The following is a 15,353-nucleotide window of genomic DNA, read 5'->3' as shown; positions in this document are numbered from 1 at the left end:
CTTTCGGTTTGCCGAGTCTTTGCACGGTTGAGGCCGTTGGCTAAGTCGTCGTCCATCGCGCTCTATAGAGCTGCTAAGCATTGAGGATGGGTAATTCATGTAGGAAAACGAATAATTCAACCTGAGTGGATGACGAGTTAAAAATTTTACTAAAATGGATGTGAGTGAGAACAGAGTAAAAATGGTTGAAGAGAGAGAAGATCTGGTGGGGGTGTGTTGGATTGGTCAAAGGAATTGGTATGATGAAAGTGACGCAACGGTGGATACAACAAAGTTTTGGGATGCCTTGAAAACGAGGTGGATTCTAACTCCCCTTACGTAATTCACAATTTTTTATTATTTCTTTTAATATTATTAACAAACAATTAATTAAAACGGACCACGTGGCACGTGGGATTGTACAGCGCGGGCTCCACGTAGTAGGTGTGTGCCACGCCTGATTGACAGCTCAGATTCATAACCCAATTATCCCGTCTTTATTTTTTATACAACCATCCATTTCACATCACTTCACTCTCTTACTCTTTTTATAATACATATAATAAAAATTATTTTTAAACTTTTATTTTTCCTCTAAAATTATCAATTTTTTAAAAAAATAAAAAAATAATCATAATTATTCATTCTCATAAAAAAAAAATATTAGTAATTTATTTCAAAAATAAAATACTTAATACTTTTAGAAATGCTGATTAAAAATAGTTGTTGAATTAAGACAAGCGTTTCTATCTAATAATATAAGCGGTGAGATCGAACTATAAATTTTTAAAATAATAATAATTAATATATTTGAATATTTGATATCATAGAATATGATGTAAGGTTCCCTAATCCCGAGTCCCTTATATTTAATATTTGGAGGCAAAAGGTGTCTTCAAATCCAACCCATCCATAGCGTAGCGTCCAATTTTTATGTTTCTCTTTAAATCTAACAACTAAATAAATAAATAAATAAATAAATAAAACCATTAATCAACTTTAATTAAGTTCATTAATTCTTATTATTTATTTTTTAATATATTAAATAACAGTAGATATTAATTAATATAATATGTTGCATAAATTTTAGCGACAATTTATTTTTTATTTTTTATTTTTTTATTTTTTATTTGTCCTACTCTTTCCATAAATGCAATAAATTAATCAACATATTAAATTTCCTATCTATATCTTACTATTTTCAGGTAAGAATTACATTCACATGATATCATGTAAGAATTAATGAAACATAACAAATAATTTTAAAAACGTTTATTTCAATTATTTATTTATTTATTTGTGATATAAATAATTTGTGGGGATAGAAAGGAGAGAGTGGGGCTTAAAATAAAATAAAAATGTGGGGCAAACAAGATGGGGAAATAAAGAAGCAAATCGAGTATGGGAAGTTAGGTGAATGAATGTATGATTTGAATGATATATATTAATATATGTCTATTTTTTTAGTTTAGTTTAGTTTTTTTTTTTTTTTAGCACATTTTAAATATTCCGATCGAACTATTTAGTACTTTAGATGTCTACACGCTCGTCTAATGACTCGTAAGCTACGTGGACTTGTTCCCTATATTAAGAGACAGACGTATACTTATTCGAACAGTTGGCCGATAACACTAGGAGGAAGATGATTAGGTTCTCACATGTGGGAGCTATTGGAATAAACTCGAACAGTTGTTTTTGAAGAAGATACAATCTTGTATAAAACTATTAAAATCATCATTATTACGTGGGCATCTCGTTACCATTAAGATGTATGATGAAAGAAAAAAGTGATGACCATGCAACGAATAACTTGTCATCAGATTTAGTACTATAAAACAAAACTTTACAGAGAATAGAGACGACGAATGTCTCAAACTCCAACACAGCTAAATTGGACCAACTTTTGAACTCAAATCCAACCCTAACAGACACGCACACGCACACGAAAAAAGAAAGAAAGAAAGATAGAAAACAAATGGAATGATTGTTAGAATAGAAAAAGAAGGGTTTGTGACAAAGAAAGCAACAAAAGGGCAATCAAATCCATGTTTGTAGAGTACCAAACAATGAACTATTTCTCACCATCACCATCTACTAAGCCAAAAACATCCAGCTGGGAAACCAAAGCCACCAACTGGCCCTCTCCCCTCGTAACTGTTCTTCGTCGTCGTCGTTATTATTATTATTTCTCGAGTCTCCACCGACATGGCACGTGTGCATGACTCGTACGTTCATAATTATTAGGGCTAAGTAAAAAAAATTTATGATCGGGTTGGATGTTATGTGTGTGATAGACAAAGCTGTATAATCATTTATTGATTTGGGGCGGATGTATATTTATAAATGTGTTGTCCTTATAGAATTTACTCCTTTTGTTATTATTTTCTTGCTTTTACATAAAGCACCCTAAATATTTTCATTTTTTTTTAATTAAATATTTTCTGTTTTTTGGTGTTACCAGATGCCATAATTTTTGTGGTGCAAAATTATTAGATTTTGAAATTATTATATATTTTTTTTTTCTCAATACTTTTAGGGTTTTGGAATTTTGTCCTTTTGGATTCAGATTTTTCCACACATGCACGTGATTCAATGGATGCTAATAGTGTGAATGTTGACTAATAAAAATAACATTATTAAAAAAAAATATTGATAAATTTTTTAAAATTTTAATAATATTGATAAAATTTTCAAAAAATTATAAAAAAAAATATTTACCATTGTTTTTGAATAAAAATTATGAGTACTTTTAAATAATTGAGTTAAGAATATTTTAATCGAACATGACCTTTTAATCGTGGATATATGTTTTAACCAGTTACTATATGAGCATAGCTCTACTGAATAAAATATATATTTCCGATAAAAAGAAATCAGTTGAACTATGTTTAAATGGGTAAAATTGAGGTAGGGAGGTAAAAAAAAAAAAATTCAGAAGTTCGTGTCGTAACCTCAGTGTTTCAGCCCACCATTAATTTTTATTTTTAAATCTTTAAAGTTTTTGGTAAAATGGTTTGAAATAAAATATCTAAAAATAGGAAATATAAATTATTTTTATTTTAACTCCAACAATTTTATCACATTATCCAAGTTTACATAATTAATTTATTTTTGTTAAATTAAATTATGAGATGGCCCCATTTATTTTTGTTAATTAAAAAAGTACTTTATTAACCATAATATGTTTTATTTGCTGAATAATAATTTAATTATATTATAAAATTGAGTTGGGGGTCAATGTCGTGTACTTGAGAAAGACATTTAGATTCTAATTAGAATACTCTTTGAAATCTAATAATTAAATAAAACCAATAATTTATTCTAATTTGTTTTTATTATATTGGTATTATTACATATAATTTATGTACCTTAACACAAACAAATCTAATAATTGTTTTTTTAATTAAAAAAAATTATAATTTATAATATGCTGATTAAGTACAAGTAGATATTCTATTTTTCCCAATTATTATAATGTACTTTTTTAATTAATTGTATTAATTCCTTAATAGAACCAAGCCCAGTGAAAAACTTTGTATCTCTCTATCAGTGAAAGTTAAAGGCCCAATTGTATATGAAAGCCCAATGGGCCAGCTTGAAGGCCCATCTGCATGATCCAAATGGGGGATTTTAATTTAGATTTTTTTAACCAGAACTCTAATTTCACCATTTTAATTTAATTTCAATATATTAATTAAATTTAAATAGTAATGATTGGCCATTGTATATAATTTAATCATTAGAGATGTCTATTTGACTTACCCTTAAATGGGTTGAATGAGCCGTGGCTTGTGGAGACTCGACCCTTAAATGCGTTGAGGAATAGGGAATGGATCGAGGAGCCCCGAGCCTCGCCCCAACCCCAATCCATTCCTCACTCACCCCATAAATTTCTCTTTTTATATATAAATATAAATATATCTATAATATTCATAAACATAATGATCAACATAAATGAAAGATTATTAAAAATAAAAAGTGACCTAAAAAAGGAAAAAAAATCAACAATAATATCATTAACAAAGTAACCCGAGTTGAAAAATAAAAGAGTTTTGTTCCTTTTTCCGATCAATATGAGATCTCACATTATTATTAATTATTTTTATTTGTTCTTATGAAAAATTTGTATTAACGTGAGACCATGTTTACATTCCTACTACAATATAAAATGTATAAGACGATAAAAATTAAATTAATGTGAATTTTTGTGAAAGCAACAAAGAGACAACTCATAAGTTTGGATTTCTTTTTATACACTAAACAAATTGATGAATGTCTCCAAAATTAGAGAGAAAATGACAGCCAATAATATTCCATGTTTCCAAACATTGCCTAAATTCCATGTGATTTTAAGACAAAACCACATGTTATCTATACTTATATTCTTCATTCATTTACAAATTATCGTTATAAGTTTATGTATTCTTTGAGTTATTGACCAATCGTATATCATTTGCAATTTGTATGGTAATATTCTAATAAAGACGTAGGCATCTCCAAAAATTGGTGGAATGCTCTGGTGCAAGGGCTGACGTAGTGAATGCTTGTAAAGTGTTTATGGTTGAATGTAACGATCTTATTTTTACTACTGAGAGCAATTCTGAGGAGCTAGTGGGTACATGACATGCATATAAATGAGGGATACATGAATGATCCGAGATCACATTCAAATGAGAGTTATCATATACTAACAAGCTCAATCATAGAAGTTATTGAAGCAACGGTTTGACAGGGAAGTGGTTGATGAGAGGTAAACATCATACATTGATAAATGAAGTTGCAAACCTACCAAACATCTATATGCTTCCTACCATTTTCTACCAAACTTTATACTATTATCTACCAACTTATTATTATTTTCATATTTATTAATTTTATTTTGATTATTTTTCTATCCAATATATAATATTACAAATAGTCAAATTCAATATCTTAAGTTCGATGTTATTTGTTACATAAAATATTATCAAGATAATGTATACTATATATTAAAAAACAAAACTTGAATAATAATAATAATAATAATAATAAAATTATTGTATGAAAATTACTCTTCACCTAATGAATTAATTTTTAAAATATATTCTTAAATTAAAAAAAAAAACATATTTAAACACTTTTTTGTCTTATAAATTGAAAACACACCTTTTATTCATCTCATTACTCTGAAATAATTTATATTAATTAAAAATAATAATAATTTAAGAATATAATAAAATAGAATTATTCACCACAAAATGTGGCATTGATAAAGGAGCATCAAAACAAGAGAATAATAAAAATTAAAATAATGTTGTTTTTCTTTTAATTAGTATTATGATTTGAATAATTAGAAGTAATGATATTGTTATAATTGCTTAAGATCCAAAATCATACTTCCAACTGAAGCTTCTTTGTTGAATATATTTTACAAACTATTTTAAATTACATTTTCTTGATCGATAATTATTTCATATTATTTATTTATTTATTTCATTCCCCTGGTATGAAAATAAAATCATACATAAAATATCTTAGCGTGTATTGCAAAACCGAACACTTTATTTAAATATTTTAAGCTTAGGGTTTGAATTTATATATATATGTTATAATAATTTAACTCAAAGTTTATGGTCAAAGGTCAACTCCATGAAGGTCCCTTAATTGATGCTATAGGTTTTCGTATATTTAATGTTACATAATTATTATCATTATATAATTACCAATGTCTGAGGTAAAAAAGGGTAAAAAAAAGTAGGAATAGAAAAAGGGGAAATGGTAAGTTTGAATGTGGTAAAAACCAAAGTTTGAATTGAAATTAGATTTGTGGGTGCAGGCGTGACACCAAAGGCTGTCAAAAGCCCCTGCTCTCTCTTTCCTTTTTGTTTTTTCTAATCTAATTACAAGTGATATTTATAATGACCTATGAGATTAAGATTTTCTATTTGGAAATGGGTTTTGGTTTGAATTTACGAAGGTGGTTGCTGGATTAAGGTTCTTAACTCGAAAATGAGTTCTTATTTTAGGGTACCCTATAAACAGATTCAGTGGAGACAAGGTGGGGTACCCTATAAACAGATTCAGTGGAGACAAGGTGAGACTTATAGCTCAGAGGATTAGAACACGTGAAAGCCCCCGCTCCCTCATTCTTTTTTTTTTTTTTTTTTTTTTTTTTGTTAAGATTTTCTGTTTGAAAATGGGTTTTGATTTGAATTTACGAAAGTAGTTGGCTGGATTAGGGTTCTTAACTCGAAAATGGATTTTTGTTTTAGGGTACCCTAAAAACAGATTCAGTAGAGATAAGGTTGGCTGATTCAGTAGAGATAAGGTGCTCTAACGTGAAATTTGTAGCTAAGAATTTAGAAAAATTAATGAAAAGATATTGAATAATAATAATTAAACGAGAAAAGAAAAACATAATCATTAATTTCAAATAATTATGGAGTTTGATTATCTCAATGCAATGGTCTCCAAACCCTTTTATTTAATTTTGATGCAATTAATTTGTAGGTTATTATATTAAATTTGAGCTTTGTAAATCCCACACCCTATGCCTATGCCAATAATAATAACCTAATATGAATTTAATTAATTAATTCAAACAACACAATTAATTTCCCTCCTAAGACTCAATAGTTTAAATTTCAGTGCTTCTCTCTCTCTCTCTCTCTCTACAAAGCTTCTATTCTTCTATTCTATTCTTTTCTCTCCCCTCCCGTTCCCTAATTCAAATTTCCATGGAAGATTCCTCAATATATATATATATATATATATATATATATATACATATAGCCCATCAAAGGACGAAAATACCCTCACTCTTCCTAATCTAGCTCGTGGGTACTCCTTGAAGTTCATTGATTCTCGTCATCTAGCCCTTTGATGCTCATCTATCAACTCATCATCTGATACCAATGTGGGTCATGTCTTGACTGTTCATGATTATGGATCTCCAATCATCCCTGCATCATATCATTCATATACACGTCAATAGAGTATTATGAGGGCCCATCTTGACAATTCACAGTTAAGGGTAAGCTAGTAAACTCATCACTATTATCTACATAGTAACATATTCATATAGCCTCGTAATGTTTTAGTAATTAGCTTAAGTAAATCACTTATGTCTAATTTTCTCATGGTATTATGTAATTCATCAAAATTTGATATATATATACATAGGTATTTTCAAATTAGTTATCAATATTTGTTTGTCGTTCGTTTTATTTCTTATTATTACCAAGTTCACTTTGTCCTCCATTTGTTGTAGTGAGTGTACGACTTTATAATCAAAATCCCGATCCTTTTCATCTCTAACATCATAAGACCCTCGAAGGGACCGACAAAGCTATCTACGACTAGTTTATTGTATTCATCTTCATCCATCACTACGTATTTTCTATTCTTGCCTACATCGTAATTTAACTCCTCACCACCTAAATCGACGAAACATGTATGACCTAGTTAGGGAGGTAAAATGATAAAAGTAACTTTTATGGTAATTTTTTTTAAAGTAAGTAAGAAAGAAGTAGGTGGTTAAAGTTACAATTGAAAAAGAAGTGGAAGTGGGAAGTGGGGTTTGAGACATAAATGCGAAATTAAAGTGTTTGTCTCCTCAAACTCAGTTGACCAATTTTGTTTCAAATTCAATTCTCTGTCTAATAGCTCAAATTCCAACATCCACGCATACATTTCATTTCATCCCATAAAAATCCTTTTTTTTTTTAAATAAAAAAATTAAAAATTAAAACCACCCCCACAATATCATAAATAAATAAATAAATAAATAAAATCCAAATATATATATTTAAAAATGAAGTATTTTTTGGCCAATCATATCGGCTGGACCAGATTTAAAATTTTTATTATAAAAAATAATTCTTTTGATGTGTCACATCGAAAAAGATTTTTCTAGTGGAGAAAATAGACAAAATAGCATCACAAAATTAATTATGAATATATTTATAAAAAAAAATATGTATTTATTTACGGTCAATTTTGTTAACCGAAGAGAATGAAATTGATGGAAATTAAATATTATTGAATAGAGAGAGAAAGGGGAAGAGAAAATAAAATTAATGAGCTTAATTATAATTAATTTGTTTGCACTCTCAAAACAAAACGTATAATAATAAATTAAAAATAAGATCCGTTTTAATTTTTTAATTCATCAAAATTAAAATTTTAACTTTTAGGGTTTTAAGTGTTTTAAATTTCTCAAATTTATTATACATAAATTTGAAAAAGGTGTAAATTTAATTTTTTTAAAAATAAAATAATTCGAGATTAAGAGTTATAATCAAGTGCGATTAGGGCCTAACGTTAATCACCATCAATACCTAATCATGTGGATCCAAATGAATCCAACGGTAAAGAGAAAAAAAAAAAAAAAAAAAAGAAAGTGGGGACCACAAAAGCCTCTGAAAAACAAAACTTATTTCTTTTTGTTCTCCTCTGCTAGAGAAAATCAGACCGGTCCACGTGGCTAAAGATAAGACCATCACCAAAACAATAATAAATAAATAAATAAATATAAATATACACTTAATTTTGTATATTGATTTACAAAATCTATTTTATTTTCAAGTGATATATAATTAATTTAATAAAATAATAAAGATTAAATTTTAAGTTTAGTTGATAATTTTTTTTTAATTTGTTTTCATAAAATTTAAAAATGTGAATTTTATGTCTTATAAGAAATTGAAATATTTAAAATTTATCAAAAAAATTACTTACAAATTTAAACTTCAACTTAAATCAACAAATTTAAAAAAACAAAATAAGAAAAATAAAAGATTAAAATTGCCGTAGTTATTGAATTTGAAAATAAATTAATTAATAAATTAAACCCGAAATTTTAATATAATTAGAAGAAAAAGAAAAAAGAAAAATTGAGATGAGGGGCAATTTAGTCATTTGGAGATGGGTGCAGAGGTGTAGTGAATAAAAGGCTCCATTTATTATGGCGCCTGCGAGTGTTCCTTCCGTTTCCACTTCTTTTACACAGAGCGACGGAGAATGAGACAGACCCAATACCCAACTTGACCCTTTTTCTTTTTCCAGAGAGAAAAAAAAAAATTCCGGCGAATCTCCGGCAACGACGACGGCGGTGTTTCATTGAGCTCCGTTTATGGCGTGGGTCAAATCACTTCACTGCAAATCCAGAGCCTTCCAAGACGTTTATCATCCAACCCCTAAAAATCTAATCCCCAGCGCCAGTTGCCGGAAGAGCGTTCAGAGCCTCAAAGACGTCGTCGAAACCACCAAATCCAAGAAAAAGAACCCCAATCACTCGCCACCGGAGAAAAAACCGGTTCCCAAAAACCCGAGACTCTTGAAATCGGAACCCGGTTTGAGTCCCTGCATCCGGCCGAGAACGAGCGTTTCGTCTCGTCCGATAATTAGGGCCGACGATCTTATCTTTCCGGCGCTTTCGGAGTTGCCGGAGGGGCACCATTCCCGGAGCGTGGTTGAGATAATCTTCCACACTAGCTGGAGCCCGAAGGCGTTTACGGGTCGGATCGAGATGATTTTCAAGGTCCAGAATGGGTCCAAGACGGTGGCTCGGTTTGAAGAGTATCGCGAAATGGTCAAAGATAAAGCGGCGATGGGATGTCCCGCCGACGAGGAGAATGCCCGTTGCGTCGCTGATGGGAACGAGGTAATGAGGTTTCATTGCATGGGTCCAACATCCGACTGCGCAAAATACGATGGATACGGCGGCGCGTGGAGCTTCCCTGGAGTGAAAGGGTCGTCATCGGTAGCAGCAATTTGTACTTTCGCCGGTAGCGGAGTGGCCCACGAGAACGGTGGGGGAGGGAGAGGGAGAAGGGCGATGTTGGTATGTCGGGTAATCGCCGGTCGGGTGTCAAAACAAGTGATGAAACCCGACCCGTTTATGGAAGACGGAGTTGGAGTCGACTCAGTGAGTGGGGATAACGGCGAGTTATTGGTGTTGGACTCGCGTGCGGTTCTCCCTTGTTTTCTCATCATTTACAAATTGTAAAAATATATATTTTTTTTAAAATGCAAAAACATTATTATAATTTTTTTTTTTAATATTTTGGGTTTTTTTTTTATAGATGAAATGGTAATATTTTGAATTTCATCTTTGATTATGTAGCATTTATCCACACAATTTTTCTCCTTTTTTGGGTCTTTTTTTTTTCTTTTAAATTCGTCAATTTAATGTGTGGTTATGTTAAAATTGTGTTGATAAATGCTAATTAACCAATATTTACGGTTCTTGTTTTGTTATTATTAAATGTTAATTATTTTTTGTGTATTTATAATATATTTATTTTAATGCAAAATTTATGGCATTTATTCCTTAGAATTTGGTAAATTATATTCCAATTCCATAACTTTAACCTTATTTATAGATCTCACAATGGGGTCCTTGTTGCCACTCGTTACCATTTTCGATTGATGTGGGACCGCTCAATCCACCATTTGGAGTTAAGCCTTCTCACTTGCACATTGGTCAGTGTTTGGCTATGATACAATTTGTAAGAGTCCAACTTCTTTTTGAGTTTTTCCTTTTGGGCTTTTCTGAAGGTTTTAAAACGCTAAGAAAAAGTTTCAACGAAACACCCTGGTAAAGAATACTTCGTTCCTCTCTCTAACAGAGGTGGGATGTTACAAAATGACACTGACGATAATGTTTGGTTACATTTTCACACAACTTTGTGTTTCTCTACGTTAAAAACATTTCTACTATTGTCAAATTACGATAAAATAACTAACAACTATCAATCATTAGGAACTAATTTCATTGTTGGGTAGCGACTAGCGAGATGGAGACAGGGACTTTGTTGATAGGGTGTTTGTGTTGATCTTGAAATCCAAATTCGAAATGGGAGTGTTAGGTGTAGCGCAAGTCACGCTGGTAATGGCAAAACCTTGCTTTCCTTTCCTTTCCTTTGACACAAAATGAACATGTTAACTAAAACAGATGTTGCCATTTCACTGTCTTTTTTAAACAATATAATCTTCAGCTTCACATTCCACATCCATGATTCCTTTCAACCAAAGTTCTATGCATTAAAGCAACCCAATTAGTTTCATCATCCCTTTGTTCGTTCTCGATCGAAACTCAACTCAACTCGACGTTGTGTTGATTGAATGAAACACTTTCTAATTCAAAATATTAAGTTTGTTTTCAACTAGAAAAACAGGGTAAAAGAGCACAGTGTTCAACTACAAGCATATCTATCAGAATAGCCCTTTTCACTATTGAATGGTGTAAGGCTCCTACCCAAACTCACTACCAAATCATTGGTCAGTGAAAATGGCATTTGAACAGATTCTCCTGTCTTTTCCTTTCTTTCTTGGATGTGGGGTAGAGGTTGAAAGGGATGATGGTGGTTTGTTTTTGTCACATTGGCTCGAGTTAATGGTACTCTACTAGCACGAACAATGGCTTCCCGTTCAACCGCTCCCGACCCTGCATCATCAACACAACAGTTCATATACAAACATATGATCATTGAGATAACTCTTGAAGCTTATCGACCCAGTAGTAAATTTGGTTCAATTCACTTAGCCATACTGGAATGGCTATTCAAGTGCTTAAAACGAGCTTTCAAGTGTTAAAAATAGGATATTTAAGCAATTGGAAAGTCATTTCAAACAGAATTTTAATGACGTGTTTGTCTTAATCGTACGTGACTATCTAAGAAGTCCAACATTTCTCTATCACTGTCATAAATCTAATGGCGTGATTTGTCTAATCCGACAGATAGAAGAACGATGAAATCTGACTAACTATTGCACCTACTTTGGACTTATTAGCCATAAACAAGAGGAGTTTGAAGAATCAAGCACACCTTTAAATCTGGCAATTCAATGACGCAAGCACATTCAATTACTTCAGCTCCAACACGTTCTGAAAAACAAAACATTTAGATTACAAAAACATGTTTATTTTTCTGACATAGCTCACCAGACAACAGAATGAGCAGCAGTTAAGGTTCTGAAATTCCTTAAAAACGATGAACTATTTGGTTTCATGTCCAGGTTTCATCATATAAGCTCACTAGAGTCGGCTGATTTGAACTATAACATCAATTATTTGGTTTGTTTCCTGAAACAGACAAATTCTGCAGCAAGTACAGAATCTCTGTTTATGCACTGTCTTTTTACTAAAGCTTCAGGGCTCAATGGGGCTTAGACTTCATATCAAACAAAACAAAGGCATCTAATCTCGACCCAAAATGATAGTCTCGGACGGATATGTCAATCTAAGTATAGTTTAGTGGATAAAATACAAAAATACGTACGTAGCTTGTATGACAATATCAAAGGTAGCTCACCAAGTAAATTCATGGCTGCACAAAGGGTGCCACCTGTGGCAATCAAGTCGTCCACCACTAAGGCCCGTTCGTGTGGTTTGACAGCTCCAACGTGCATCTCCAGGCAATCACTTCCATATTCTAATGTGTATTTTTCAGAAATAACTTCTCCTGGTATGGAGATAGTTGAATGAAATTCATTATTGATACACAAGGAAAAAATTATCCAGCATTTAAGATGAATCAACTAATGCTGCAAGCATGTATTCTAAGTGGAATATGAAAGGTCTAAGTACTAACAAGAACAACCACTTTCTCTTGATGGTATAAGGAGAAACTTGGAGGAAGAAAAAGGTTAAGCCAAGTGAAAACTTGTGAGATCCCACGTCGGTTGAGAGGGTGTGAAAATCTCTCCTTAGCAGACGTGTTTTAAAAATCTTGAGGGAAAACCCAAAAGGGAAAGCCCCAAGAGGACAATATCCGCTAGCAGTGGGCTTGGGCCGTTATAGTTGGCATCAGAGCTAGACACCGAACAATGTGCCAGCGAGGACACTAGGCCTTGAAGGGGGTGGATTGTGAGATCCGACATCGATTGGAGAGAGGAACGAGTCCCAGCGAGGACGCTGAGCCCTGAAGAGGGTGGATCGTGAGATCCCACATCGGTTGGAGAGAAGAACAAAACATTCTTTAATAGTTGAAACCTCTTCCTAGTAGACATGTTTTAAAAATCTTGAGGAAAAGCCCGAAAGAAAAAGCTCAAAAAAGACAATATCTATTAGCGGTGGGCTTGGGCCGTCATAGTTGTTATCAGAGCTAGATATCGAGCGATGTGCTAGTGAGGACGCTGGGCCCTGAAGGGAGGTGGATTATGAGATCCCACATCGGTTGAGGAGGAGAACAAAACATTCTTTATAAGGGCATAGAAACTCCTCCCTAGTAGACACGTTTTAAAAACCTTGAGGGGAAAGCCCGAAAGGGAAAACCTAAAAAGGACGATATCTACTAGCGATGGACTTGGACTGTTGCAAAACTTAATGCCCGTGAAAGTATCAGTATAATGCATGAAATCACATGAACCCAAGAAAAGGAGTGTGAAGATCATCTCATGTATGTGTTACATATTACAAAAACAGAACTCTAAGGGGGAAGAGTTTTCTAGATCATAGACATGTCTGTGCCAGAGGGAGGAAGAGAACACTTAATTAAGAGCATAACATGTATACATGATTACCAGGTAGCTTCCTCGGTTTCCTTAAAGGAACAAATTTTGCTCCAATAGCCAAAGCAATGGGAGGGCCAAATATGAAACCTCGAGCTTCAATTCCTGCCAACCAACATTAGAGAGAGAGCCAATATTAGCTGATGAGGTAAAAAACCAATGGCCATAGCCAACATTCATTGACACAGCCCACTAACAAAGCTCATAATCAGACAAAGAATCACTCCCAAAACCCACAGTCACTTCCATTCATCAATGATTAATAAGTACCAAAAGCATTATAAGAAAACAACCGGAAATTCATGCAATGAGGGCGTTTTTGCATCATTTAAAGCTACTTTTCTTGAAAAAAAAAAATGGACCCCGCCATCTTCAGGGCAATCAAAAAATGGATCATCGTCATCAAAGCAAGAATACATTAATCTTTACTCAAAAATGGAAAAGGAAAAAGGAAAAAGTAAATAAAGAATATTTCTTTTATTTCCTTTTCACCTGCAACAACTGAAATGTTCTTCCCTTTGAATCGCTCGACGAACAAATCAATAGTATCTTTGAATGCTTTGGGGTCGAGTAGCAGAGTGGTTATGTCTTGGAACATGATACCTGGAAATAATAGGGGACAAAACCCATTGAAACAAAAAGAAAAGGGTTAGGAAAAAACATCCCAAATCTTCCATCCTTAAAAAGAACAAAACCCAGAATCCATTTGACAAATAACTTCAATTGGCCGACACATGCCGTAAATCCATGGAGTTTCAGAAAACAGAGCAAGGGTTTTAAAGAAATATGAAGATGGGCAAACCTGGTTGAGGGAAATTAGGCACAACACGTATCTTAGTCCTGATGCCATGGATGCGAGGATCCTCGTCTTTGTAAGCTGACATTGTTGTCCCTTAATGGGTGGGTGAAAGACGGCAGCTCAAAGAAAGGGAAATGGGTCGAAGAGACAGAAGAAACAGAGAGGGGATTTGGGCTTAAATAAGATGGAAAAATGGTCACTTTCTTGATTGTTCCTACTTATAAAAATATGAAAATCTCTTCTTAGTACACAAATGTTATTTTAAAATCTCGAGTAAAAATTCAAAAAAAGGATGTAACTTTATTTTTAAACTAAGTTGTTTGTTATGTTTTAATACGAGAATCTAAAAGTTGCTTTCAAATCGGGGTGATATTATTTTGTGACTATATATATGTATACACACATTAAATATAATAGCAACATGCAGCTGCCTAAACTTGGTTCTTATCCACCATGTGCAATTTGGTAGTATCATACAAAATCCCAACATATCATCTCCACTTTAGTGTTCATTTTATTATTCAAATTTGGGAAAGTGGTTTTCCTCTTAGGATCATTAATCCCACCAACAGGATTTGATCATCCTCATCGAAATCTGACTATAAAAATTAGGATCAGTTAAAAAATAACTGTAAAGAAGATCCCGACGATATTCTTCTTCTAGAACGTTCTTAGTCCTTCAACTTCTTTCGAATTTTGAATTTAATCTTCGTACCATCTAAATAGGATATGATATATTATTCTATTAGCCCTTTATCCACTCGTGAATAATATTTTAAGACTTGAAGTACCATTGAATGACTTAGATATAAAATAAATAGATATTATATTCATAGGCCAAGTTAAAATTTAGATTTTAAAATATATATATATATAAGATTATAATGACTATGTTCTTAAAATAAAATTTGGCGACATCCACAATCAAATTTTCGTTCAATTTTTCAATCCAATAAATATAATTAGTTTATTACGTGCAAGTAAAATCAATCACGGGAAAATTTGAATCCTTATATGAATAGTCTATTTCAAATCATAAATTCTAATTTTCAACGACAAATTTAAACATTTGTTTCCATCT

At 32.2% G+C, this 15,353-nt stretch overlaps 2 protein-coding genes across 3 annotated transcripts; one reads left to right on the top strand and one right to left on the bottom strand.

The window, feature by feature from the left end:
- Positions 1 to 8,920: 8,920 nt before the first annotated feature.
- On the top strand, positions 8,921 to 10,079 carry LOC111808515 (uncharacterized). Its single transcript, XM_023694551.2, has one exon. The coding sequence runs from the start codon at positions 9,092 to 9,094 to the stop codon at positions 9,965 to 9,967; it is 876 nt and encodes a 291-aa protein (XP_023550319.1). The 5' UTR covers positions 8,921 to 9,091; the 3' UTR covers positions 9,968 to 10,079.
- Positions 10,080 to 11,081: 1,002 nt separating this feature from the next.
- Positions 11,082 to 14,457, bottom strand: LOC111808514 (adenine phosphoribosyltransferase 3). 2 transcript variants are annotated; one of them, XM_023694550.2, is made up of 6 exons: positions 14,276 to 14,449; positions 13,966 to 14,076; positions 13,486 to 13,578; positions 12,276 to 12,425; positions 11,790 to 11,848; positions 11,174 to 11,407 (listed from the first exon to the last, which is right to left on the bottom strand). In XM_023694550.2, the coding sequence occupies exons 1-6, from the start codon at positions 14,355 to 14,357 to the stop codon at positions 11,354 to 11,356; spliced, it is 549 nt and encodes a 182-aa protein (XP_023550318.1). In that variant the 5' UTR covers positions 14,358 to 14,449; the 3' UTR covers positions 11,174 to 11,353. The 2 variants fall into 2 exon arrangements, with proteins under 2 accessions (XP_023550317.1, XP_023550318.1); XM_023694549.2 differs by lacking the exon at positions 11,790 to 11,848 and having other exon boundaries at positions 11,082 to 11,407; positions 14,276 to 14,457.
- Between the last annotated feature and the right edge of the window lie 896 nt (positions 14,458 to 15,353).

This window comes from Cucurbita pepo, chromosome 13 (genome assembly GCF_057944985.1).
Source record: "Cucurbita pepo subsp. pepo isolate OVF chromosome 13, ASM5794498v1, whole genome shotgun sequence".
Lineage (NCBI taxonomy): Eukaryota > Viridiplantae > Streptophyta > Magnoliopsida > Cucurbitales > Cucurbitaceae > Cucurbita > Cucurbita pepo.
The sequence above is the reverse complement of the archived record's forward strand: the minus strand, read 5'-3'. Positions and strand labels throughout refer to the sequence as shown.